This window comes from Acomys minous (assembly GCF_964271855.1).
Source record: "Acomys minous genome assembly, chromosome: 11".
Lineage (NCBI taxonomy): Eukaryota > Metazoa > Chordata > Mammalia > Rodentia > Muridae > Acomys > Acomys minous.
In genome coordinates this window covers 73,335,255-73,358,658 of record NC_140492.1, presented here as the reverse complement: position 1 = coordinate 73,358,658, position 23,404 = coordinate 73,335,255, and the positions used below count along the sequence as shown (strand labels likewise).

Genomic DNA, 23,404 nt, shown 5'->3' with positions numbered 1-23,404 from the left:
ATGCGCACTCTATAGGGAGAGGAAGCCCCTCACAAGGGTGGCTAGAGGGACAAGAGCTTGGGACAAGGATGGAGTGTTGTGACTGAGTGTGGACTGTGGGAGACACAAGAGATAGAGCGGCAAGAGTGGCTTGGGTTGCGGATTTAGATCGGGTAGAGTGGTTGGCTAGCTTGACACGCGCGCATGCGCACACACAGCTGAAAAAGGGGGTGGGTGGGGGCAGATCCTTGTTCAGCCCAATTTTCCCCCTGCTGTGGTCAGAACAGCATGAGAGGATGTGATGTGGGTTTTGATTCTGGCCTTAGGGTGTCTGGGCTTAAGCAGCCATTGCGCCATGTGCTTTTGCAGCTGCCTAGAGGCCAACCTAAGTCCCATATTGGGGGCCCCCAGCCGACAACATGGTCCCTAGGGCTAAGTTTCAAATATCCCTGCCTGCTGGCACAACCCTCCCCCAACCCATGGCACGGCCTCCCTGGAGCCTCAACCACTTAGGAACTGGCCCTGCCGGGGGTTCCCCCAGGCCTGGTCGTTCCCACAGACGTCCCAGGGGCGCGTTCCCGCGGGTCCAGCGGTCGCTAGGCTACAGGCTGGGGCCCTGACCCTCTTGGCTAGGCTGGCAGAGAGTAGTGCAGTTGGCAGTGCATGGCGGCAGATTCCGGGCGCTCGTGGACTCAGGCGCGCAATGCCTACGGCGCTAGAGAGGCGCTAAGGCGAGGTGTGGGCCGCCGGCTGGACCCGGGTTCGCAGCCCAACGGGCCGGTTCCCGAAGATGTTCGTGCCCCGGGCCGCCTGGCTCGCCTGCGTGGCCAATTGCGGGCCGAGGCGGCGGCGCGAGCCGAGGCTCCGCGACTGGTGCGGCTGGTGGAACGCGCGGGCGCGCGAGCCGGGGAGGCCGGGACCGGAGAGAGGAGCGAGGCGCGCAGCGGCGGCTCCGTGTGCTCGGTGTGCGGGGAGCCGCGCGGCGGCGCCACCTACCCCGCGGGCGTCCTGGAGGTGAGCGAGCGACGGCTGCAGGAGGGGCTGGCGGCCGTGCGCGCAGAGCTGGGCGCGGGGCTCGAGGCGCTGCGCGCGGAGCTGCGGGCGGAGCTGGAAGCCCTGCGCGCCCTGCTGCCACCGCCGCCGCCGCCACCGCCGCCGCCCGCCCGCCGCGAGCCCCGCGGTCCCGCCCTGCTGCGGGCGCTGGGCACTGTGAACGCGTTGGCTTCGTCCTCGAGGACCGCGGAGAACGGTCCAGACGCCCCAGCCGAAGGCCTGACGAACCGAGCGGTCGCACGCAAGAACCACAAGAAAACTCCAGTTCCTTCAGCGGCTGCTCAAGGTGGCGGAGATTGAGAGGCTCCGGAGTCCCCAGAAGGGGGCAAAGTGGCTGATGTGCGGTCCTCCTAGCACTCCTCAGGCGCCGCCAGCGGACACTCCCTTATTTTGAGGGTGGGCGGCGCTATGGGTGATGGCTGCCCGGGACTGAGTCTGGGGTGTAGAGCCCCTTTTGGTCTTGGTGCTGGGGAAGACTCTGGACTGGAGTGCTACTGACTTGGAGGGGCAGTTGGCCGAGCTTAGGGATTTCCAGCCTGGAGGCAAATGGTTGCCTTTTTCTTTAAAGTCCTAGGGAGTAGGCAGGATCCCCACGCATTAGAATAACTGGGTAATGCACTGGGTAAAAGACATTAGGGATGTATGCAGCTCAGAGAGCGTCACTTCAGTTTACACCTCTATGGGTCATGGACTGGTCATCAGTTTGCTAGCCACCACCCTCCCACTGTGGAGTCATGTGGTCAGCATCCCTTGGACGCATCATTAGACAGTGATAAGAAGGACACTTCACTTAGCCTCCCAATCAGCTTCTCTTTAGAATTAATTATTCCACCAGGGTAACAGTTCTCCAGTGTCTCCAGGCCTGGTTTCATTGCACCTGCTGCCTCTCACCAAAACCGGCCACTCAGTGCCTCCTGTTGAGCCTGCTGTTTCTTAAGTACTGGCCTCAGAATCTCAACCAGGGTCATCATTTCGCCTGGACACAGAAACCTGCCCCCTTTGTTAGTCACCCAGGCTGTTTATAAAATAAAATGCAATTTCTGGTGCAGGTGGCATTTCTAAGATGTACTGACTTGCCCTTCCCTTTTGACCAGGTGACTCAAAATATGTTGCTGTGTGTGTTATCTGAGTGGGTCTTGGGTTTGGAAGACGGTTCTGTGGCTGTGGTGGAGAAGAGGACAACCATTCAGGAGCCTCTGGGTTGTGTGGACAGGAACACCGAGGCTGCCGTGAGGTTAGGGAGGATTCTTTCCTTGACATCCCCTTGACCGCAAGGCACAACCCTTCCCAGGCACATGAGGCCCAAGGTCATTGTGCAGGATTTATTGTGGAAACAGGAGTCACTCCTGGATATTAGGGGCCGTCCCAGAGCCTCAGCCCAACTCCCAAGCCCAAAAAAGCCAGGTGCAAACAGGGCGGGGTAGGGTGATGGGGCTTTTGTGCTACTGATGACCGGATGGACGCCCCAGGAGAGGCTGATATCCTGCGCCCTCCAAGAGGCTGTTGGGGGCGGAAATTATCCCTGAGTGGTCTGGGGTGCAAACCTGGTGGCCCGATCTGGGGCACAGCCTGGAACTGGGCTACCTGAGGACGGGCAAAGAGGAGTCAAGATGTGACAAGGACAGACAGAGAAGGCAAGGGGTTGCCACTGAGATTGTGGGAAGGAACCAAGGTATGGGGGGGTTAGTTGGCTCCCACCTGTGCTCGTCCAATGGGTATGGCATTTTCAAAGACAGTCCAGAGCACCGCTGGGTCACAGCCGGGTGTGGTCAGAGACCCGGAGTATCGGTAGTAGCGCAAGAGACCCAGAGCACTTGGCAGCAGAGAGGCCAGCGGGAAGGTGGATGTCAGATTCACAGAGACCCCTGGGTGGTGCGAGAGAAGCTGGAACTCCTCTTCTTGCTCCTGTTCCTCACCCGCATGGCTTCTAGGCCAGATGGGACCCTAAGCTCCTTACCAGGTGAAGATAAATTCTTCAAGCCAGACACAATGGCAGAGAAATTGGCATTGTCCCTGTCCTCCTCCTGGGGGAAGAATTCCGGTGAGCGGCTTTGAGGTTCTTACCCACCCCCCATGCCCCACACCCCAGGTATGTGTCCAGAGCTGAAACAGGTAGGACACTAGTGGGAAGAGCCCAGCTGGAGGGTCCAGGAGATCTGGGGGGTGGGGTGAGGAAGATAACGTCCCATAAGGTTTACCAACACTCCATTCCTTTGGCCCCCCCACCTCCTTGGGGGTCTTCAAAGTTCCCTAAACCTTCTATACTGTAAGCTCCCTGGTCCCTCTTTCTGGAAGCACGTATAGATTCACACCGCCCCTTCCTTACCAGCAACAGCACGGCCAGTACAGCTAACCCATCTGGATGGCTCTGTGCCTCCTTCATGCTCTGGTACTTGGTGTTCATGTGCACCACGTGCATCTGGGGAATACGGATCACAGGTGGCGCCCAGCTGCCCCTCTGCTCCCCGTGCCTGTCTTCCTTCCAGTCCACCCTGGACCCACCTCCATAGAGCCGTGCTTCTCGTCAAGGCTGTGCTCCGAGCCTTTGTGCCCTGGGCTGCCCCAGTGGAAATGGAGCTGCAGTAGCCGGTACTCTGGCGATGGCAGCCCAGCCCCTCCGATTGCTGGGCAGCTTTGCCGACAGGAATTTACTCGAAGTAGCACTGACGGTGGAACAGCATATGAGAGTATTCTTCCCCAGCAGACTCCCCTACGTTGGGAGTAAACTGGCCCTAGCAGTTGTGATCACGCGGACCCTGTCCTCTCCAGCATCTTCACGTGTGGATGTGAACCGTCTGTCTGTACAGGTCCATGGCTAGTTCAATTATAGGGGGCTCCTGCCTGCTCCCTACAATGCGTATAGAGCCACCTCTGCCTTGTTCATGAGGATTTGGATTCCTATGCTAGTGTGTGTGTGTGTGTGTGTGTGTGTGTGTGTGTGTGTGTGTGTGTCCTCACCCCTGTGGGTGAGATTCCTGTAAGCTGCGTGGAGTCCTGCCTCTGTACAGCAGTCTTGACCTTATGATGCCCACCTGTATGGCCATCGTTCTCCAGGAGCCAAGGGTCTGCAGGTGCTGAATCATAGCCTTGGAAGATGAAGGGCCCGAGAGTGTTATCCCGCTGGACCAATCGGAGGTCAATGTTGATAGGGGACTGAGCTGGGCCCCCACAGGCAGGTGCTAGCTCCTTCCAGTGGGTGGGGCCTGAGGAAACAAGGACTGGAGTCTGCAGCAGGGGTCAAGGAGGCAGTCTAGGGGTACACTGGACAGGCTGGATCCCGCATACCCAAACGTCTTCCCTCTGCCCTCCACATCCCTGGTTGCAGTGGCTCTCTAGCACCCGCCCGACTGAGCTACCAAGCCTGCAAGTATACTGACCCACAGACAGACAGGGTAGAGGGATCCAGGGCATGGCTGCATACTCATGCTGGGGACCGCCCCAACACATACTTGGGCTAGCCATACCCATAGGCTCATAGACCCTGACTGGATTACAGCAGACATATGATCACAGCATGCCTGCCGCCCATTCCTTTGGAGTACAGACGCTGACAAGAGCCCAGACAGATCCACATGGTCTGTTAAAACTGTCCTCACCACACTTTGGGTCTTGGGAGTCGTAGCACCAGGTACCTGCAGACAGGAGGCAGGGACTGAGCCCAGGACCCATCCAGGAATGGAGACACATTAGCCAGCAGAGGCAGCTCCCTTGTGAACGCATATCCTCCCAAACTTGCCCCACTTGGATACATGGTAGCTCTAAGACCACACAGGCAGAGCCTTGGCGCTCACCCTTGGAGTCCACCTGTACCACCGGTTGTATGACGAGGAAGTGGAGCAGGAAGCCCAGGGCCCACATGATGCAGCAGTGGCTGTGACTCTGGAGAACTGCAAAGTGGACAAGGAATGTGCGGCCAGGCTATTTAGAAGGCTGCTCCGTATTCATTGGCCAGTGAACTAGAGGTGTGGGTAAGTCCAGCGGACAGGCTGAGGCGGGGCCAGAATGGGCGGGGCCCAGGTAGAGGCACTGGGAAGGGAGGTGGGCTGGAGCCTAGAGTCCAAGGCCAGCGTAATGGTTGGCATTAATTCTGAAGGGGATCTATTATTCTCCCTTATAGCAGACATAATGGGGGTCAGGGGCCAGGAGAAGGGTGTCTGTTTATTATTCCCCCTCACAGCAGAGGAAATGGGGGAAGGGACCAGGAGTGACATCCCAAAGCCACCATCAAAGAAATTAGTTCAAGGGATGAGGGCATTTTGGATCCTAGTGCCCAAGACTTAAGAGGCTAGGAGAGGAGGCTGCACAGATGTGAGACTAACCCAGGCAGGTCCACACCCACCTTCCTACTGATGCTCCTGAGAACTACCCTACTAAAAGGTCTTGGAAGCAGCTCAGCCCTCCTGTGGGGGGATCCCACAGTGGCTGAAGCCCCCTTGCCCAAGCCCTAGGCACTCTGGAGGGAAGTATCTGTGACTCCCTGATGTGTCAAGTGACCACCCGACAGGAGTTCTGCCCATAGGCACCGTGTCTGTGTGTGAGCAGGTTAGGTGAGCTGGAGGCCTGTCCCTCTGGGTACCCGGTTCTCGGCATCTTTCCCATAGCCCAAGAGTCCCTGGATTCACCCTTAGAACTACAAAAACAAGACAGTTACTGGTTCTTCCCTGAAGGCAGTGTTGGTGATGACCCAGAGACCCCTGCTTCAGATATGTTGAGGACAGAATGAAGGACTTGGCAGTTCCTTCCTAACCCTGGTAGCCTGCTCTGTCACTGCCCTTTCCAAGCTGGTGGGAAGAGCTGGGTTAGGATGGTGAGTTTGGTCCCAGAACCCACAACTAGTTCCTGGGTTCTGACCACCAAGGGCTCCTGCATGCATTTCATGTACACACACTTAGGCACAAACACACACAAAACTATAGAAATTAAAATATTGTGCCAGGTGTGGTGGTGTGCACTTTTTTTTTTTTTAATCCCTTTTAGACAGGGTTTCTCTGTGTAGTCTTGGCAGTCCAGGAACTCTGTAGACCAGGCTGACCTCGAACTCAGAGATCTGCCTCCTAAATGCTGGGATTAAAGGCATGTACCACTACGCCTGGCCCCAAAACGCTTGTTTTAAAAAGCGATCTTAAGGACCCCCTCCTGAGGTTGCTATGGAGAACCCTGGAGTCCTACAGAGATGATAGTAAAAATACAGTATCTGGGAGCCTACCATGCCTTCCCTGCTTCTCAGCCCAGCTCCCCCGTCCCTGTGGGCTGTGAGCACCAGGGTGGGTGGGTGCAATCCACACTCCTTTCAGGAGGGGCAGGCACAGGGGGTGTTTAGCATCTCTCTTGGGGCTTCTGTAACAAGATCATGCGATCTCTTATAAAGGAGTCTTCTCAGAGGACCAAGTGTCTCCTGCCCTGCAGGGGGAGGTGTGAATAGCCAGCTGCTCCCCAACAGCCGCTCTGCTACAAGGGGCTGCTTACACCCATCTGAATGGCTAGGGACTAAGTCCCAAGCCCTTCCCTGCTCAGCCTGTGTCACACTGGTCACCAGCGGTCAGAGGATACACCAGCCTTGGCAGACAGCCGTAAGGCAGCCCTGCCACTCACTCTGACAACACTTCAGAGGGAGCACAGCATGGTCCTTTGCGACACGTTCTGCACAGAGGCTGCGCACTCAGCTGTCTGCCCACAGGGGCTGAAAGCTTAGGAGAGCCTGGCTATGGGGCTGGGCCGCAGCAAGGACTGACTATGCCTTTTCCATAACACAAGTTTATTTGGCATTGGATGAAATGGTTCTCACAGCATCTTAAGAAAGGATTAATGCCAACCCGACCAAAAATACACCCAACTAAAACCTTTAGTGAAAGGGGTATGTAAAAACAGGCATTGAGACAATGTACAGTATCAAAGTCCACTTCAAGGCAGGTCAGAGGGCTCAGAAGAGTGGCAAGACAGTCCTGGGAAAGGGGCCTCCTAGGAGCTTTGGCCTGTCCCTGCGGGGCCTTGTGGGATAGGCAAGGAAACACAAACCCCAGAAAATACTGGATTTGGGATTATTTGCCAGTAAGAGCTGGCAGATCCCAGTGCTTGGAACTGGACAAACCATAGTCTAAACAGGCCCAAACACAGGCCTTCCATGTACCCTGAAGACATGCTGGACAGACCCTGGCAGCCCTGACAGGCCCAACGCTGCACCCCAGTCCACTTTAGTCACCCTCTTCACCTTGCCTCCTATAATCAGGTCCAACTCCAACAGCCATTTGGTCCCCAGATAAGTTTCAGTCTGTACATATGGCCTTCTGAGGCGCTGCTGTGTGGTCCTTAGGACTCTTTTGGGTGGCCTGGCACCAATACACTTCCTCACGTTGCTCCAGAGCGTGGCTGCCCGGCACCCAGCACTTACTGGAGGCATGAGCTCCCTGCTGGTCTCAGCAATGGGAGTAGGCAGCAAGAGGCCTGTGCAGAGCACTGTCTGCAGCAGCTAGTCTGAGGGACAGACTGTCCACTGACCTCCAGTCAGCCCTGGGATCCCAAGTAGTGTAAGGATGTGCCTAGAACTGTGCAGCTCTGAAACAGAACCGGAACCACAGCCCCTCTGACCGCGGTGTGCGAAGCAGCTCAGACTCCTCGGTGTCAGAGCAGCCCAAGGGCAACTGCTCTGGTGGGCATTACCTCAGCCCCGCTCCTGAGCACCTGTGAACCATCGTCACCTGCAAACATTTGGCCACAAGACACACACAGACACAGAAAGACCCAGACACCCAACATAGAAAAGATGATTGTGCTAAAAATCGCACAGAACCTTGCTTAATCTCCAGACTGTAGATATGCTGAAGGCCTGTGTCGGGAGACAAGACCACTGCATGGAGCTGGAGCTGGCAACAGGGCTGTTTGGACAAAAGCCCCGTGCTGTGGAGGGGCTGGGAAACACATATGTGGTTGGCAGACACTGGGCTCCAGCAGTGGTCACGGGGCAAAGTGGACTCAGATGACACAACACAGAGTGTCCACCTGAGCCATTCTCTTCCCAAACAACCCTTTATGGCACAGACAAGGTGAAGGGCGCTGGCTAGACCCAGTGGTCACCCACCAACAAGCAGAGCCAGGGATCCAGAGTGTCACAGATCAAAGCCAGCAAGTCCCAACCCTGCACAGAGGTCTAGAGGCTATCCATTCCTGGGGAGCCATGCAGAGCTACGCCATGGAGAGTGCAGGGCATGAGCAGGGGCCTCCTGCCACAGTGCTGGCCTCAATGCAGAGCTAGAAATGGGGTGGCACGCTCAATTTCCTCCCAGGCATCGGCACCTTGATATTCACTGTTGAGCCCAGACAGGATGCCCCAGAGAGCCAGTGCAGCAGCTGCGAAGGCTTCCCCTGGAAGCAGCCCTCTAAGCAGCCACTAGTGGCAGTGCTACTGCCTACACTGGTGAAGACTGGCTTCTGTGGGGAGACAGTGCAGTGAGCAAGCCCATCCAAAGATGTGTCTGTGTGAGGGTAGCCCACTGCCTCTGTTCTCTTGGAAATGTGTGGTTTCAACACCTGTGTCATTCTACCATTTAAAAACGAGACTAACAGCCCTCAGGTAAAGACGGCAAAGGCACCTGCTTCTCTTTCAGGGTGCCTGGCTTCAGTTTCTATGTACACACCCGCTGCTGGTGGGGATGTGGCAGTAGAGTAGGTCCAGACTATGACAGGACCCTTTCAAGTCTCCCACTGGGATCAGTGTCTTCTGAACAGGAAACAGATACTCCTAGCCCACTGGGGCCATGGGCTGAGCCACCTAAACCACAGTATTGAGGGAGCTCCGGGGGAGGCGCCCACCCCCTGGGGGTGCTTCTGTAGCTGGGGTGCTCCCATTCTGGGCAGGCTCAGGAGGCACCAGCAGGGCACTGCTACTGTCTGTAGAGTCTTCCAGATCTGCCAAGGAGCTCTCTGCAGGGGGCAGCGGCTGATCCAAGTGCCTGGGCAATGCACCTTCAATGCTCCCATCCCTTGGGGTTGGCAGGCTGGCCTCCACGGGCTCAAAGGCATCATCATCTGCAGGAGACCAGAAGGAAGTCAGAGAAAGTGAGCTGAGGGAGGCTTCCCCTCCTAACCGCACCCTGATTTCTGAGAGCTCAGCAGGACCCAGGGAATGCTCCTTGCCTACTGTTCTGGAAGAGCACTTATCTTGCCACCACTGTCTGTGCGAGGTGAAATGCGGTGGCTGGCTCATCAGAACTAAGGAGACCAGAGGAAAGCCACCTCTGGCTCAGCAGGGACACATGACAGCCAGGGCTGCGCAGAACATGGCCACTAGAGCAGGCGGCTGTGAGAACTGCTGGTGTCAGCAGAAAGCCAGACTAAAGCGGTCTCAAATCTACCTGCCTCGCACTTTGCTGGTGACCAGAGGCCTTGGCTGTGAGCCATCTCCATCCCCACTCCCTGACCAGTCTCCAGAGGCTGCAGAGAGTGGGGATCTGCAGCCATCTAGCATAGTCTTGGCAGAGGCTCACCCTGTCTCAGCCCTTTTTGCAGTGTGAAATCCAAGTAGGACCTCTGGTATGCCAGGCAGCCATGCTACCACGAGCTGTGCCCCTAGCTCTAGCTGTAGCCTCTTGGACAAGTGTTGACAATCTGCTCTGAAGGCAGGAATCACATCCTCACAGCCCTAGTCCACAGCTGTGTTACGAGTCCACTCTGCTGCAGAGTGCAGGCATGTAAGGAGCCAGGCAAGAGGCACACTGGACACTCCTCCTTAACTAGAGTCTAAGAAGAACAGCTCTTCGGGTGGGTCAGATGGTAAACAAGCAACTGATCCAGCCTCGAAGTCCAGCCTCACAGCAGCGTTTGACACACAGGAGGGACTGTTTCAGTGGTGTCTTTATGGCTCACGACCACTTCTGTCCTTATGATCCCACTGCCTAGTCCCCATCACAAAGATGGGCTGAGGGGTCCTGAGAGCTGCACTAATAGGAGCTCATAGGAGGAAGAGAAGGGGCTACCCATGGCTCCCCAGAACTCTCAACACCCTGAAGGTCAGGATCAAGTGCCTTTTGTGGGGGCAATCTTGGAAAGGGCCCTAAAGATTGGGCAGGCAGCCAGAAAGGGAGGTGGGTCCCCAGGTCCCTGTGGTCCTGACTGCTTGACAACTCCACATTCCCTCCGCTAGGATGGACAGGTACCTGCAGGGTCATAGAAGACACTGTCTGGGTTGATGGAAGCCTCATAGGGTGGCGGCGGGTCATCCGGCTGGTCCATGTCTGGGTACTTGTAAGCTGTGTAAGGAGGTGGAGGGTCGTGGAAGTGGAAAGTCCCACCCTCACCGTCGTCAGAAAGATGTAGTGGAGTGAGGCCTGTGCCAAACCCATCAGGGCCGTAGTCAAAGCCAGGGATCCTCCGGCCAAGGTTGAAATGGTGCACTGAAAAACAGGAGGGACGCTGTGTGATTTGGTGGCAGGCTGCAGGCTCCGGGCCTCCTTCCCAAGGCTGAGCCTGCCATCCCAGTGTCACATGCCTATAACCAGCAATATGTCACACGAGACTCTGATTTGCCAGAACCTCCCTCCCTTGGGCCTCTCCAACCAAGGTGCCCTCACTCGACTTAGGTGCATCCTACTCAGCTCCGTCACTTGGCTGCTCCACTTCCCCCCTGAGTATCCACCTACTAGAGAAGCTTAAGTGAGCGTAAGGCAGATTAGGAAGACTGCTGGCCACGGCTGAAAAACCAGGCAAGCTTCAACCCTGCCCTAGGAAACACCTAGGGGACAGAGAACAGGTGAAGGTGAGATCCCTTGTAGCTGTAGGAAACCTGCCCCCAACCGTCTCAGTGCTTAGGAGGGGCCTTCCAGCCAGATGAGGCGAAGACATTAAATAACTCAGCTGCCTGCTGTGGCTCCTGGTATCTGAGCTGCCTCCTCCTCCTCCTTCTCTTCCTCCTCCTCCTCCAGGTGGCCCATACTCGCAGCTCATCACGAGAAAGTGCTTGAATGTTCGGAATACTGTTCTTGATACAGAGCTGAGGAGGCGGAAGGCCTCTCTTGAACCCATGCATACCTTCTCAGCTGTCCCGTGTCTCTGGCTCCCTAGGGTGTGTTCAGCCCCAAAGCACTTCTATCTTATCATAGATTCCACCTTGAAAGGATAGGGCAGACTTGGTGACCTGGGGATGGACGGGCTGAGGTGTGTGTGTCACTCGTGTGGTCCTGGGGGGCACTCACAGTTTGCTCCAATCAGGGACTCGATGCGCTCCCGGCGCCGCTGGCGCAGCCGGTGGACCATGAAGAGCAGCAGTGAGAGGATGAGGAAGGAAGAAATGCAGCTGACAACCAGGCGCATCCCGCTAGCCATGGAGTCAAACAGGCTGCTGCCATCTATGGGGAGGGGTGAGGAGAAGTAAACCAGCTGCTCTGAGAAAAGGAACTTGCAGGGGTGCTTGCGCGCGCGGGGGGGGGGGGGGGGGCGCGCAAAACAAATGCAGGTACATGCTGAGTGCTGGGACTGCTCGGCCTCCACCCCAACAGCTCTCACAATGTCCTTGACAATTCTTTTAGTACAAAGGGTAAAAGAAAACTGCTCAAAATTGAGAATACTGTGGTAACACTGAAAAAGCAAGAAAGGGAGCTCAGCGCAGAAGTCTCTAGAGGTGCTGCACAAATGGGGGCCCCTCTCCCTGCTATCTGGCCGCACCCTGGTGCACCCTAGTTCGCTCTCACTGACCGCTGTGTGAAACGCTGCTGCAGTTGCCACCAAGCAAGGAAGCAGAGACTTCTGTTCCAGGGCTGGTGTAGCTGGGCTGTGACATAACTTAGCTTATGTGTCTAAGCCACAGAATGACAATCCAGGCAAGACTACGCCTGAACTCACTGGAGGACTGCGCGGAGGACGGCTGCATCTTCCGACAACTGTCTGGGCCAAGATTCACAAGGGAGAGTTAACGTGGACGTTTCCACTGCAGCTGCTGAGTTCTTAAGCTACTGTAGGGCACAATCTCCCTGCACACCAGGCCCAGCACACCACGCACTGCAGCACGTTAGGTCCCAGGGCAGCCTTTACTGTGCATGCCTGCAGCACACTTCCTCTAAAACCTCCAGTGCACACTACACACCCATGCAGGTATGAAAGCAGGGGGCTCCCAACCTAGAAAGTCCCAGGCTGACGGGTTAGGGGCCTGCCTGTACAGTGACCTACTAAGCCTCAGGGCGACCTAGAGCTGTCTACTCCCTACCTCTACAACAGTTTGGAAGGCAGGTCCCTAGAGACCAGCCTAGAAAAAAACACTCCACCAGCCTGATCTAGACCAATACAAACGGCCCAGCTGGTTCTGCAGTCCTCTCATATGACCAGGAAGTGATGCTAAAAACTGGAGTGGAGTTGGGCAGTGGTGGCACATAACTGTAATCCCAGCACTCCCAGGCAGAGGCAGGCAGATTTCTGTGAGTTTGTGGACAGCCTGGTCTACAACGTGAGCTCCATTCCAGGACAGCCAGGGCTACACAGAAAAACCTTGTCTCAACAAACAAAACCAAACTAACCAACCAACCAACCAAGCAACCACTGTTCAGTGGATACATGGAAAAGATCCTCCCAGGCTATTAGCTGCCCTCTGCATGCCTCTGATGTCCCTCCAGGACCTCTGGCTGTGGGATGGTGGCAGGCCTGTTCATGAGACCAGCACTGAGTTCCCAAGTGAATGCTGCAAGGAAGCAGCCCCTTTGCTCAAGGACTGCCCCTCCACCGTGGGACCCAGAAGACACACCTTCTAGGGCCAAGCCAACGAATTTGTCAGTTACAAAGCAGAGAGCTGAACACTAACCGGATGGTGGGTCAAAGGTCAAAGGGCCACATGAGGCACTGCAGCCATCATGCCAGCACTTTGTGCTGTCCAGTTTAACACTCCTCTGGTCCACAGACTTGGTTCCCAAATGACTGATATTGAACAATTTTTTTTCCAGGCCTTTCACAGTGTAGTTACATGTCTTCTTAGTGAAGTATAATTTAATGATGATTTTTGTTTGGTTTGGTTTTTCGAGACAGGGTTTCTTGGTAGCCTTGGCTGTCCTAGACTCACTTTGTAGACCAGGCTGACCTCGAACTCAAGAGATCCGCCTGCCTCTGCCTTGAGTGCTAGGATTAAAGGTGTGCACTACCATGCCTGGCTAAGTAATTTAATGATTTTTAATACAATTTTATTTTCTTATTGAGTTTTGTTGTTGGTTTTTAAATTTGGCTGGAGAAAGCTGTGGGTGCTGGAAACTGAACTCATATTGTTGGTTGTGAGCCTAGCCTTTAATGGCTGAACCATCTCTCCAGCCCTCTTATTGAGTTTTTAGAGTGTTTGTATGTTGAGACAAAATCTCATATATCCCAAATTGGCCTCAAACTGGTTCTGTAGCCAAGGATGGTCCTGAACTTGTGACTAGGTTGCCTCTGGGCCCGCCAGGCTCTACGGTGCAATGTGAGGAATCAACCCCAAGCACTCATGTGCGCTAGACAAACACGGTGTGAGCTGCTGTGTTCCCAGTCCCCAGAGGTCTTTATATCTTCTGAATATAAGAATTGTGTCTTATATTCTGGTTTCTCTTCAGATCGTATAAATCTTTCGCCTTTTCTTCTTCTTCTTTTTTTTTTTTTAAGATTTATTTATTTATTATTATGTATACAGTGCTCTGCTTGCATGTACTCCTGCAAGCCAGAAGAGGACGCTGTAGTACATTATAGATGGTTATGAGCCACCATATGGTTGCTGGGAATTGAACTCAGGACCTTGGAAGAGCAGGCGGCGCTCTTAACCACTGAGCCATCTCTCCAGCCCCAATCTTTCGCCTTTTACTTAAAAAAAAAAAAAAAAAAAAAAAAAAAAAAAAAAAAAGAATTGTGTCTGAACTTATATCTTAGACGTTCTTTCTTGCTGGGTGGTGGTGGTGCACACCTTTAATCCCACCACTTTGAAGGCAGAGGCAGGCAGATCTCTGTGAGCTCAGGGCCAACCTGGTCTACACAGTGAGTCTAGGACAGCCAAGGCTACACAGAGAAACTCTGTCTTGAAAAATCAAAACCAAAAAAAAAAAAAAAAAAAAAACTCTTCCGTGGTTTGTCCTTTCAGTTCTCCACCAGTGTATTTCAAGGAGCAGGATCAAAGTTTAATGATTATTTTCAAGGACCATGTGTGTGTTTTCTTTTTTGCCTATCCCATGACAAAAGATTTCCCCTTGTATTTTCTTACAGAAATTTCACAGTTCAGCATCTTCTAGCCTGGGTTATGAGAATTCTGACTGACTCTCAGGTGCAGTAGCAGGAGGGGAGCAGCAGTCGTCATGGCTAGCTGGCTGTCCCAGCTGGCTGTCCAAATGTGGGGCTTTCTCTATTGAGTCACTCTCCTTGCATGTTAAATATTACTGCACCATACTGGGACTACTCCTGTACTCTATTTCATCAGTTCTATTTTTTCGTTTCCATCTGTGCCATGCTGCTTTGATTACTAAGACTGAAGCCTAAGTCATGAACTAGGTATCACAAACCCTCTCTCTTTGTAAAACACTGTTTGGGCTCTTCAGCTCTTTCTCCATTGCAAGTAAGTTTTCAAAGCAGTTTAAGAACAAGTCAGCTCGATTTTTGGTAGAGCTTCTACCTGCATCTATAGTTGATTTGGGAAGAAGAATTAACATCTATAAACATGGTATTTTTCTTTTTATTTAAGGCTTTGATTTGGTTACCTCAATTTTTTTTTTTTTGTTTGTTTTGCTTTGTTTTTTAAGACAGGGTTTCTATGTATAACAGCCCTAGCTGTCCTAGACTCCCTTTGTAGACCAGGCTGGTCTCAAACTCACAGTGATCCACCTGCCTCTGCCTCCCGAGTGCTGGGACTAAAGGCATGCGCCATCACACCCATCCACCTCAGTGTTTTATTGGAGATATAGTTTACTTCTTTTTTTAATGCCTGTGATTCTTTTTGTTTTGTTTTGTTTTGTTTTTTGAGACAGGGTCTCTCTGTGTAGCCTTGGCTGTCCTAGACTCACTTTGTAGACCAGGCTGGCCTCGAACTCATCTGCTTGCCTCTGCCTCCTGAGTGCTGGGATTAAAGGCATGCGCCACCATGCCCAGCCCACCTGTGATTCTTTTTTTAAAAAAAAATGATTTATTGGGTCGGAGAGGTGGCTCAGATGTTAAGAGCACTGACTGCTCTTCCAGAGGGCCTGAGTTCAATTCCCAGCAACCACATGGTGGCTCACAACCATCTATAGTGTGATTTGGTATCCTCTTCTGGCATGGAGGTGTGCCTGCAGGCAAAGCACTGTATACATAATAATAAATAAATAAAACCTTTAAAAATGATTTATTTATTGTATGTACTACACCTTAGTGTTTTATCCTGGCAGCAAATACAATATGCAGAGTTTACAGTTAGATATTTCCTATGTTGGGGTGCTATTTCAAGTGGCACTTTCTTTAAAATGTCAGTGTTTAACTGTCACTAGTAGTACACATAAATACAATGGATTTCTGCATATTGATCTTCTATCTGGAGACTTGCTGAACATATTGGTCCTAGTAGTTTTCCTGGAGATCCTCCAGGACTTTCTTTGTAATGACATCATTTGCAAAGGGTGACATTCTCACTTCTCCTCCCTTGCTGCTAATCCTTATTTCTCCTTCTTCTGGCAATGGCTTTGGTCTTGAATAAATGCTGAACCCTTGTAGTGCTGAAGGGAAAATGAAAGGTAACTGCTGAGACTTTATTTCTGTTGTCTCTACTTCTACTGACAGGGTTGGTCCTTGCTGCAGATGAGTAATTCCTAGGTAAGGCCCTGTAGGAACAGGCACACCACAGCAGGGCCCGTTAAGCTGCTCCAGCTGCGTAGCAAAGTGGCCTGCAGAAGTTCTGGGCTCACCCCGACACACCAAGGGCTCTGCTCTGCTAAGAAGTCCCCATTGTGGGCAGGCTTACTAGGCTAACTATAGCACAGACAAGCCATTCTGTCTAGCCTGGTCATCTCTGCAGAGCCCAGGCTGAGGGGCAGGGCAGCGCTGGGAGATCTCTAAGGAGTGGAACCCTGGGCTCAGATGATATCGCTTGTGCAAGCTGAAGTCTGACTCCCACGGTAACAACAAAGCTGGAAGACTGCAGTGATGTGGCTAAGGGCACAGGAAACTCTGCAAATATCCAACTGGTGCTTGTATTTTCAGGACTCTGGATGGACACATCCATATAATGAGAAAACTGTCTGTTCTGTGGGAAGGAAGAGGTCCAAGTGTCAGTCTCTCTGATCCTATGCTCTCTGCACCCTGGGGGGTTTGGCTAGAAGCACAGCCTCTGCACTTACTGAAGTCAACTGCATGTGTAATGGAACATGTGCGAGAACACCAGCTCCTGCCCAGCCTCAGACACGGCCTACAGAGGACAGCTCTGTGCCCCAACCCAGCCGCCCTCCTGGAGGGGCAGTGATGGCACTTTGCTCAGGGGTAGTACGTATTACTGTGGCCTCATACTCCCAGCTCCAGCCTCCCCTGCACAGAGCTCCTGAGAATGAGGACACACTCTTCACGCCTGCCAAGCTCCTGTTCTGCAGGGCCTACCGTGGCACCCAAGAAAAAAAGAAATTCATGCTCCTTGAGACCTGAGTTCACGCTGACATGTCAGTGGCTCTGGTGTTCGGCAAAGAAGGGCGCTATGTGGTGGTCTGAGCAGGATAAAACCTGCTGGGTTTCCCCCTAGGAGTGGATACAGGACTCAGGGCTTTGCACATGCTGGATAAAGCTCTGTCACGGAAAGTAGCCAAGCCACAAGAATGCTCTTCTGTTGCCAGTGGAAGGGCGGTTATCCCGAAACCTGATTAAACAGTGTGCACCCTAGGGCACCACCTAGTGGTGGAGAGGTTAAAACCCTGATGACTATAAGCAAGGACTATTTATTTCACTACCTTCCATATTCCACTGCAATACAAGGGGGAAGAACTCAAACGCCCATGTAAATTTCAAGTTTAGCTCTTATTCTTAAGAAGCTGGGTGTGGTGGTGCACACCCTTATTCCAAGCACTCAGAAAGAGGCAGGCAGAACACCATGAGTTCAAGGCCAGCCTGGTCTACAAAGCCAGTCCAGGAAAGCCAAGGCTACACAAAGATACCCCCCAACCCCACCACCTCTGCAAACAAAACAAAACAAACAGCGATAGATAGGTCTGAAGCTGCCAAGTCCATTTACAAACAAACAGTCATGCTGAGATTCAAGCTCATTGTAAATACTACCTTAGAATGAAAAGCAGGCGATGCTAAGGGTGGCAGTCACAGGGGACTTTCATAGATGCCTATCAAGGCCCCTGAGCCAGCTACATAAGTACATGCTACCATCACTGCTGTGTCATATACAAGCTCTCCAGGGTCCCCATCACTGCTTTTGGCCCAGGGTAAGCCGTCTCACCTGGGTCCAGACACATGAATTTGCAGCACTCCTTAGGGTCCTTGCGGTACTGCTGACATCCCTGGGGCCGCTCACACAGGGCAGCCACGCACATCTCAGGCTCCCCTCGATGGCAGGTACAGCTCAAGCATGGGTCATCCCCCTTGGGAGTGAAGTAGAACCCTTCGTCCACCACATTGTCTTTGATATCAACACATGTTTGACCTGCAAGGGGCACACGTGCAGGGATGTATGTGTTACCAGCAGCACTGAGGCCCGACTCCCTGCCACCACCTGCGCTTTTGGAGAGAAGAGGACAGACAACCCAGGAGCCTGTCAGATCTTTTAGGCAAGTCTTCCCTGTTTGGCATGCTAGATCTGAAGTCTGGACAAAGTGCAGCTGGCCAAGATAAATGAAACCCTCCGACTTAGAACAGGAACAGCAGATTCCAGGGTAAGGTTCCTTGCAGAAGCATTTACTTTTAACCTACCTGGTTCATTTATGAGATTTTCTAAGTGCTAAAATGTAGATGTCATGGCTATTAGCTATTTAAAAACTGGAATCATGGGCTAGAGAGATGGCTCAGAGGTTAAGAGCAGTGTCTGTTCTTCCAAAGGTCCTGAATTCAATTCCCAGCACCACATAGTAGTTCACAAGCATCTATAATGAGGTCTGGTGCTCTCTTCATGTGTGCAGGCAGAAGACTGTAAAAATAATAAAGAAAGAAATCTTAAAAAAAAGAAAAAGAAAAAAAAAAGCTTCCTTCTGTCCTTACAAAAACAAAACGAAACAAAACAAAAACTGGAATGAACTGGGCGTGGTGGCACACACCTTTAATCCCAGCACTCAGGAGGCAGAGGCAGGTGGATCTCTGTGAGTTCGAGGCCAGCCTGGTCTACAAAGAGAGTTCTAGGACAGCCTGGGCTGTTACACAGAAAACCCTGTCTCAAAAAACAAAAACAAAAATAAACAAAAAAATCCATCTTCAGTTTTAATCTCAACACTCCGGACGCAGAGGCAGGCGGATCTCCGTAAGTTCGAGGCCAGCCTGGTCTACAAAGTGAGTCCTGGACAGCCAAGGCTATACAGAGAAACCCTGTCTTGAAAAACCAACCAACCAACCAACCAACCAAACAAACAAACAAACAAACTGGAACGTGTTTAGAATGAGTATCTAGGTACTGCTTGGCAAGATGGTTCCCTGAAACCCAGACATACGTAGTAAACTGCACAGATGTGACCTGGGAGACCAAAGTAGGTCAAAGATCCCTTAAGCGAGTGAGCAGCTGTGACGGCTGCACGGGGAGGGGCTAGGCACGTGAGAGGAAATGGGGCAGGAGGCCTGCTCCACTCTCCAAATGGCTCTCCTCAGTTAGAACTGGGTCACAGGGCATCAATGTTCAAGGGAAGAAAGAGTGAATATGCTCTGCTACAACAGTGAGAAAGGACAAGGAGAAAGGAACAGATCCGCAGAGAACCACGAGATGCCATTAGGCGTCCAATGCAAGTGTCAGGAGGAAAGGAGCAGGAAAGTAGTGAAAGAAAGAAAGAAAGAAAGAAAGAAAGAAAGAAAGAAAGAAAGATGACTGAACATTTCTTAACACAGTAAAAACATGACTCTAAATCCAGGATATGCAGCAAACTCCAAATAGGATTAAAGACAAAACATTTCACAAACTAGCACATTACAATAAAATGCTAAAAATCTAACAGGACCATCCAAGTTTCTGACACTGTCCCATGACATCATCTACAAATGTGTTGGGCCCCATAGCTACCCTGGGCTGCATGTAACTGCAGGCTGAGATACAAGGTGAGAACGCTTTCTTGTTTGGTTTCTCTGTGTCATCTTGGCTGCCCTGGAGCTTACTCTGTAGAACCAGGATGGCCTTGAACTCACTGAGATCTGCCTGCCTCCGCCTCCCGACACTGGGATGTTTTTTGACTGCGCTTCCAGAGGAACTGGGTTCAATTCCCAGCACTCACATGGCAGCTCATAACTGTCTGTAACTCCAGTCTCAGGGGATCTGACACTGGGATTAAAGGTGTGCATGACCACTGCCCAGCTGAAATTTTAAAAAATGTTTCTTTATTTTTATTTTCTTTACATTGGTGTTTTTTAAACTTTATGTGTATCTGTGTGAGAATATAGGGTCCCCTGGAACTGAGGTCACAAACAGCTGTGAGCTGCCACGTGGGTGGTAGGAATTGAACCCAGGTCCTCTAGAAGAGCAGCCAGTGCTCTTAACTACTGAGCCACCTCTCCAGCCCCAGACAAGGTAAAAGAGTTAAATGCAGGACACAGGAAATGACGTGTGACTTGTAAAGGGACCCTGGTAAAATTAACAACCAGCTTCTCAGAAGAAACAATTGTAGGACAACATAAAGTACTCAAAGGAAAATCAGATATAGCAAAGCTGTCTTCCAAAACATGATGCCTGGGCAGCGGGTGTGACTCTGGTAGAACACTTGCCTAGTATGCATAAAGGACTGGGTTCAACCTTGAGCACCCTGAAGGGCAAAGTAAACACTTGCTAAACAAAGTCTACAATTTGTGCTGAGGGACTTGCCTTAAAGACCTATCAAAGGAAGTTCTTTAGGCTGTGGTAACTTAGTCCAATATAACAACCCAAATCCACACCAATACACACTGCACAGGAGGCAATTATAAACCACAGTATAAACCAATGTTTCTCTTTCTCTTCTCTCTCCTTTCTTTTCTTTTTTCCTTCCTTCCCCCCAGCCCCACCCCATACCCTGAGACTGGGTTTCTCTGTGTAGCCCTGGGTGTCCCAGAACTCACTCTATGGACCAGGCTGGCGTCAGACTCAGATATCAGCCAGCCTCTGCCTCCCAAGTGCTGGAATTAAAGGTGTGCACCACCACTACCCAGCTCTTCTCTCCTTTTGATATAGGATCTGACCATGTAGTCTTGGCTGGCCTGGAACTTGCAGAGATCCACCTGCTTTTGCATCCTGACTGCTGGGGTCAAAGGTGACCATCACTATATCTTGCTTTCCTTTTTCTCTTAACCTGATTAAAAAGCAACTGTGATTGATGCCAGACAAGCAGGGATGTAGTTCAGTGGCAGAACATGCCTAGCATGCAGGAGCCTCTGGAGTCTATGCTCATACCAATTTAATGAAATTAACAAACAAATAAATGTATGAACACTCATATAAAAGAGTACGTATTTATCTAATTGCCAGCTCAATTGTATATCGAAATAAAATATACGCATAATATATTTTCCAACACAACACAGAGGGTATATACTGGAGTAAACTGTATTAATTAAGGAATCATGAACTAAATCTCACAATTTATATGTAGAAAAAAATGACTCAATATGTAAGAGACTAGAGAGATGGCTCTGTGGTTAAGAGCACTGGCTACTCTTCAAGAGGACCTAGGTTCAGTCAGTCTCTAGCATATTTAACAAATAAATTTTGTGTCATTAAAGGCCCAGTGAAAGCCAGGTGTGGTGGCGCACACCTTTAATCCTAGCACTCGTGAGGCAGAGGCAGTTGGATCTTTGAGTTCAAGGCCAGCCTGGTCTACAGAGTGAGTTTCAGGACAGCCACGGATACAGAGAGAAACTGTTTTGAAAAGCCAAACAAAGAAACAACTCCTGTGAAAAATTAAGACAAATCACAGACTGTGGAAAACGTTTGCAAACCACATCTCTGGTCACGAGCTCACCACGTCTATAGTATCCAGCCTGGTCCCTGGTAAAGGCTCCTGCTGGAGACTTAGGGCCCTGAGGGCCGATGCAGACGCAACGCCAGCCCTCTCGCCAGCAGGCTAACAGCGCTGAGCCAGCCACAGCTGACTATCACTGTCAGGCAGCTCAAAGCGCAGACCAAATATAGCGGATGGAGCAGACGGTTAAAGGCTGCAATGTGCTGAGGGAGGCCAGCCTCACCTTCCCGTGGTATGAAGGATCTCCTGCACAACAGACCAAGCTGCAAGCACCAACATCTACTGTCATACACTAAATGTTTGGATTTAAATGAAAAATAAAGAAAAAACCCATCATGCTCTCAAGATAGAATGGCCAGTGAAAGCAGAGCCAGCTCTGACACAGATGAAAGAACCACCCTAGAGACCACGAATGTCAATGGTCCATACAGTAAGGATTTTAATGGCAAATGCACGCAACATGCAAGACCAGATGGTATCTTAGCTGCTGTTCTATTGCTGTGAGGAGAGACTATGACCAATGCAACTCTAAGCATTTTTAAAAAAGACTTTATTATGTATACTGTGTTCTACCTGCACGTAATTCTTCCAGGCCAGAAGAGGGCACCAGATCGCATTATGGATGGCTGTGAGCCATCATATAGTTGCCAGGAATTGAACTCAGGACCTTTGGAAGAGCAGCTACTCTTAACCTCTGAGCCATCTCTCCAGCCCCCAAAGAAAGCATTTAATTGGGGGCTTGCTTATACTTTCAGAGGTTAGTCTGTTATCACCAACTAGGGAGCATGGTAGCACACATGCATGAGAGAGCAGTAGCTAACAGCTGCATCCTCATTCATAGGCAGGCATGCAGACAGGCAGGCAGGCAGGCAGACGGGCAGGCAGGCAGCAGGCAGGCAGGCAGGCATGCAGACAGGCAGGCAGGCAAACGGGCAGGCAGGCAGGCAGGCAGACGGGCAGGCAGGCAGACGGGCAGGCAGGCAGGCAGGCAGGCAGCAGGCAGGCAGGTAGGCAGCAGGCAGGCAGGCAGGCAGGTAGGCAGGTGAGCAGACAGGCGGACAGACAGCCAGCCGGGTGGGCAGGCAGGCAGAAAGACAGACAGCCGGGTGGGCAGGCAGTAGGCAGATAGGCAGACAGAGGGCCTGGTTTTGGCTTTTGAAACTTCAAAGCCCACCCTCAGAGACACACTTTCTCCAACAAGGCCACACCTCCAGTTCTTCCAATCCTTTCTTGGTAACTAAGCATTCTCCTCCAAACCACCACAGATGGGAAATTTAGGCAAGACATGGAAAGACCAGGCAAGAATCCTGGAAGCGGAAGATACAGACAAGAGCGAAGCAGATAGCCCCTACCAGGCTCTTCAGTATGCCTGCTGTAACAACGGCAAGAACTGAAATGGCAGAAAGGAGACAAGAGAGCATGGCAGGCAGATGCAAAGTGGGATTCTGGACTGGAAAAACTTAGCTATAGAAGGACACTGTTAGAACCACCGACAAGACTGGAACAACAGAGTGTCAGTGATGGCATGGTATCCCAGGCAAATGAAATGTCCTGAAGTTGGAAACCATACCACGCTTATATGAGAGTGCCTCTGTTCTTAGTAATACACTGTATTGCTCCAAGTCCACAGTATGTCTAATTTTGCACAGATGTTGAATTGGTATGGCTCTAAAGGGCATGAGGAAGAACATTACACTATCCTTAGAACGTCCCTAAGTCTGAATTTATTTATTTATCTTTTAAAGGCTGGTCCAGTGAAGCAGTGGGAGTGGAGAAGGGACAAAGAAGTCTGTAACTGGTTGTGATCAGTTAGGTGTAAACACCACTGCTCTCGGACCAACCCCTAAGTCTGAATTTATATCTAATAAGTTACACAAGGTTACCCCGCCTTCCCACCCAGTGCAGATCGCCCTACAGTGTTGTCCATCACACACAAAGACACAGCTTATCTTCAGCATGTATGGACTTAGAGAACACGGCATGGGACTGCTTCCCGTGGAAGCTTGGCCTGCGGCACAGCAGGCGGGGGGGGGGGGGGGGGATCAATTCATCAGCTTGGAAGACAGGGCTAGTTCAGAGGGTCAGGGCTTGAAGCATGAACCGACAGCTGTCAGGAGCTATCAAGGCCAGCCTTGCTCCTCAGCCCTTCCCAGAGGACTAGCTGCAAGGGACAGTCCTATCTCTGCGCCTGTGTCTTCAGTATAAGTACTGTCTTTGAGGTAAGATTTGGGTGGACGTGTTGGCAAAGGGCTGGGCGGACTCCTGACCCCACACCCCAGGGAAGAGAATTCACACAGAGCGGACAGGCA

At 51.7% G+C, this 23,404-nt stretch overlaps 3 protein-coding genes across 4 annotated transcripts in view; 1 reads left to right on the top strand and 2 right to left on the bottom strand.

Annotated features, from left to right (window-relative positions):
• Positions 1–208: 208 nt before the first annotated feature.
• On the top strand, positions 209–2,249 carry LOC311609175 (protein FAM246A-like). Its single transcript, XM_084802014.1, has one exon. It carries the CDS (start codon positions 643–645, stop codon positions 1,330–1,332), a length of 690 nt encoding a protein of 229 aa, XP_084658140.1. The 5' UTR covers positions 209–642; the 3' UTR covers positions 1,333–2,249.
• A 90-nt stretch (positions 2,250–2,339) lies between these two features.
• LOC311609174 (carbonic anhydrase 15) lies at positions 2,340–4,972 on the bottom strand. 2 transcript variants are annotated; one of them, XM_084802012.1, is made up of 8 exons: positions 4,824–4,971; positions 4,629–4,664; positions 4,065–4,235; positions 3,535–3,695; positions 3,359–3,451; positions 2,990–3,056; positions 2,731–2,897; positions 2,340–2,616 (listed from the first exon to the last, which is right to left on the bottom strand). In XM_084802012.1, exons 1-8 carry the CDS (start codon positions 4,888–4,890, stop codon positions 2,386–2,388), a joined length of 993 nt encoding a protein of 330 aa, XP_084658138.1. In that variant the 5' UTR covers positions 4,891–4,971; the 3' UTR covers positions 2,340–2,385. The 2 variants fall into 2 exon arrangements, with proteins under 2 accessions (XP_084658138.1, XP_084658139.1); XM_084802013.1 differs by lacking the exon at positions 4,629–4,664 and having other exon boundaries at positions 4,824–4,972.
• A 1,798-nt stretch (positions 4,973–6,770) lies between these two features.
• The window catches only part of DGCR2 (DiGeorge syndrome critical region gene 2), a 66,097-nt gene continuing 49,463 nt past the window's right edge, over positions 6,771–23,404 (bottom strand). Inside the window, exons 7-10 of the mRNA XM_084801641.1 lie at positions 17,414–17,617; positions 11,217–11,369; positions 10,182–10,418; positions 6,771–9,054 (exon numbers count right to left, since the gene is read on the bottom strand). Of these exons, the coding sequence (XP_084657767.1) occupies positions 8,798–9,054; positions 10,182–10,418; positions 11,217–11,369; positions 17,414–17,617 (851 nt within the window). The 3' untranslated portion in view covers positions 6,771–8,797. The remainder of the gene's footprint in view (positions 9,055–10,181; positions 10,419–11,216; positions 11,370–17,413; positions 17,618–23,404) is intronic.

Excerpts from the sequence above, each read along its gene's own strand:
- LOC311609175 (XM_084802014.1), top strand. The coding sequence starts at position 643 with ATGGCGGCAGATTCCGGGCGCTCGTGGACTCAGGCGCGCAATGCCTAC.
- LOC311609174 (XM_084802012.1), bottom strand. The coding sequence starts at position 4,890 with ATGTGGGCCCTGGGCTTCCTGCTCCACTTCCTCGTCATACAACCGGTG. Across the intron at positions 3,696-4,064 it reads GGAGAACGATGGCCATACAG|TGCTACTTCGAGTAAATTCC; the intron begins GTGGGCATCATA and ends TTCCACCGTCAG. Across the intron at positions 3,057-3,358 it reads TACTGGCCGTGCTGTTGCTG|GAGGAGGACAGGGACAATGC; the intron begins GTAAGGAAGGGG and ends TTCTTCCCCCAG.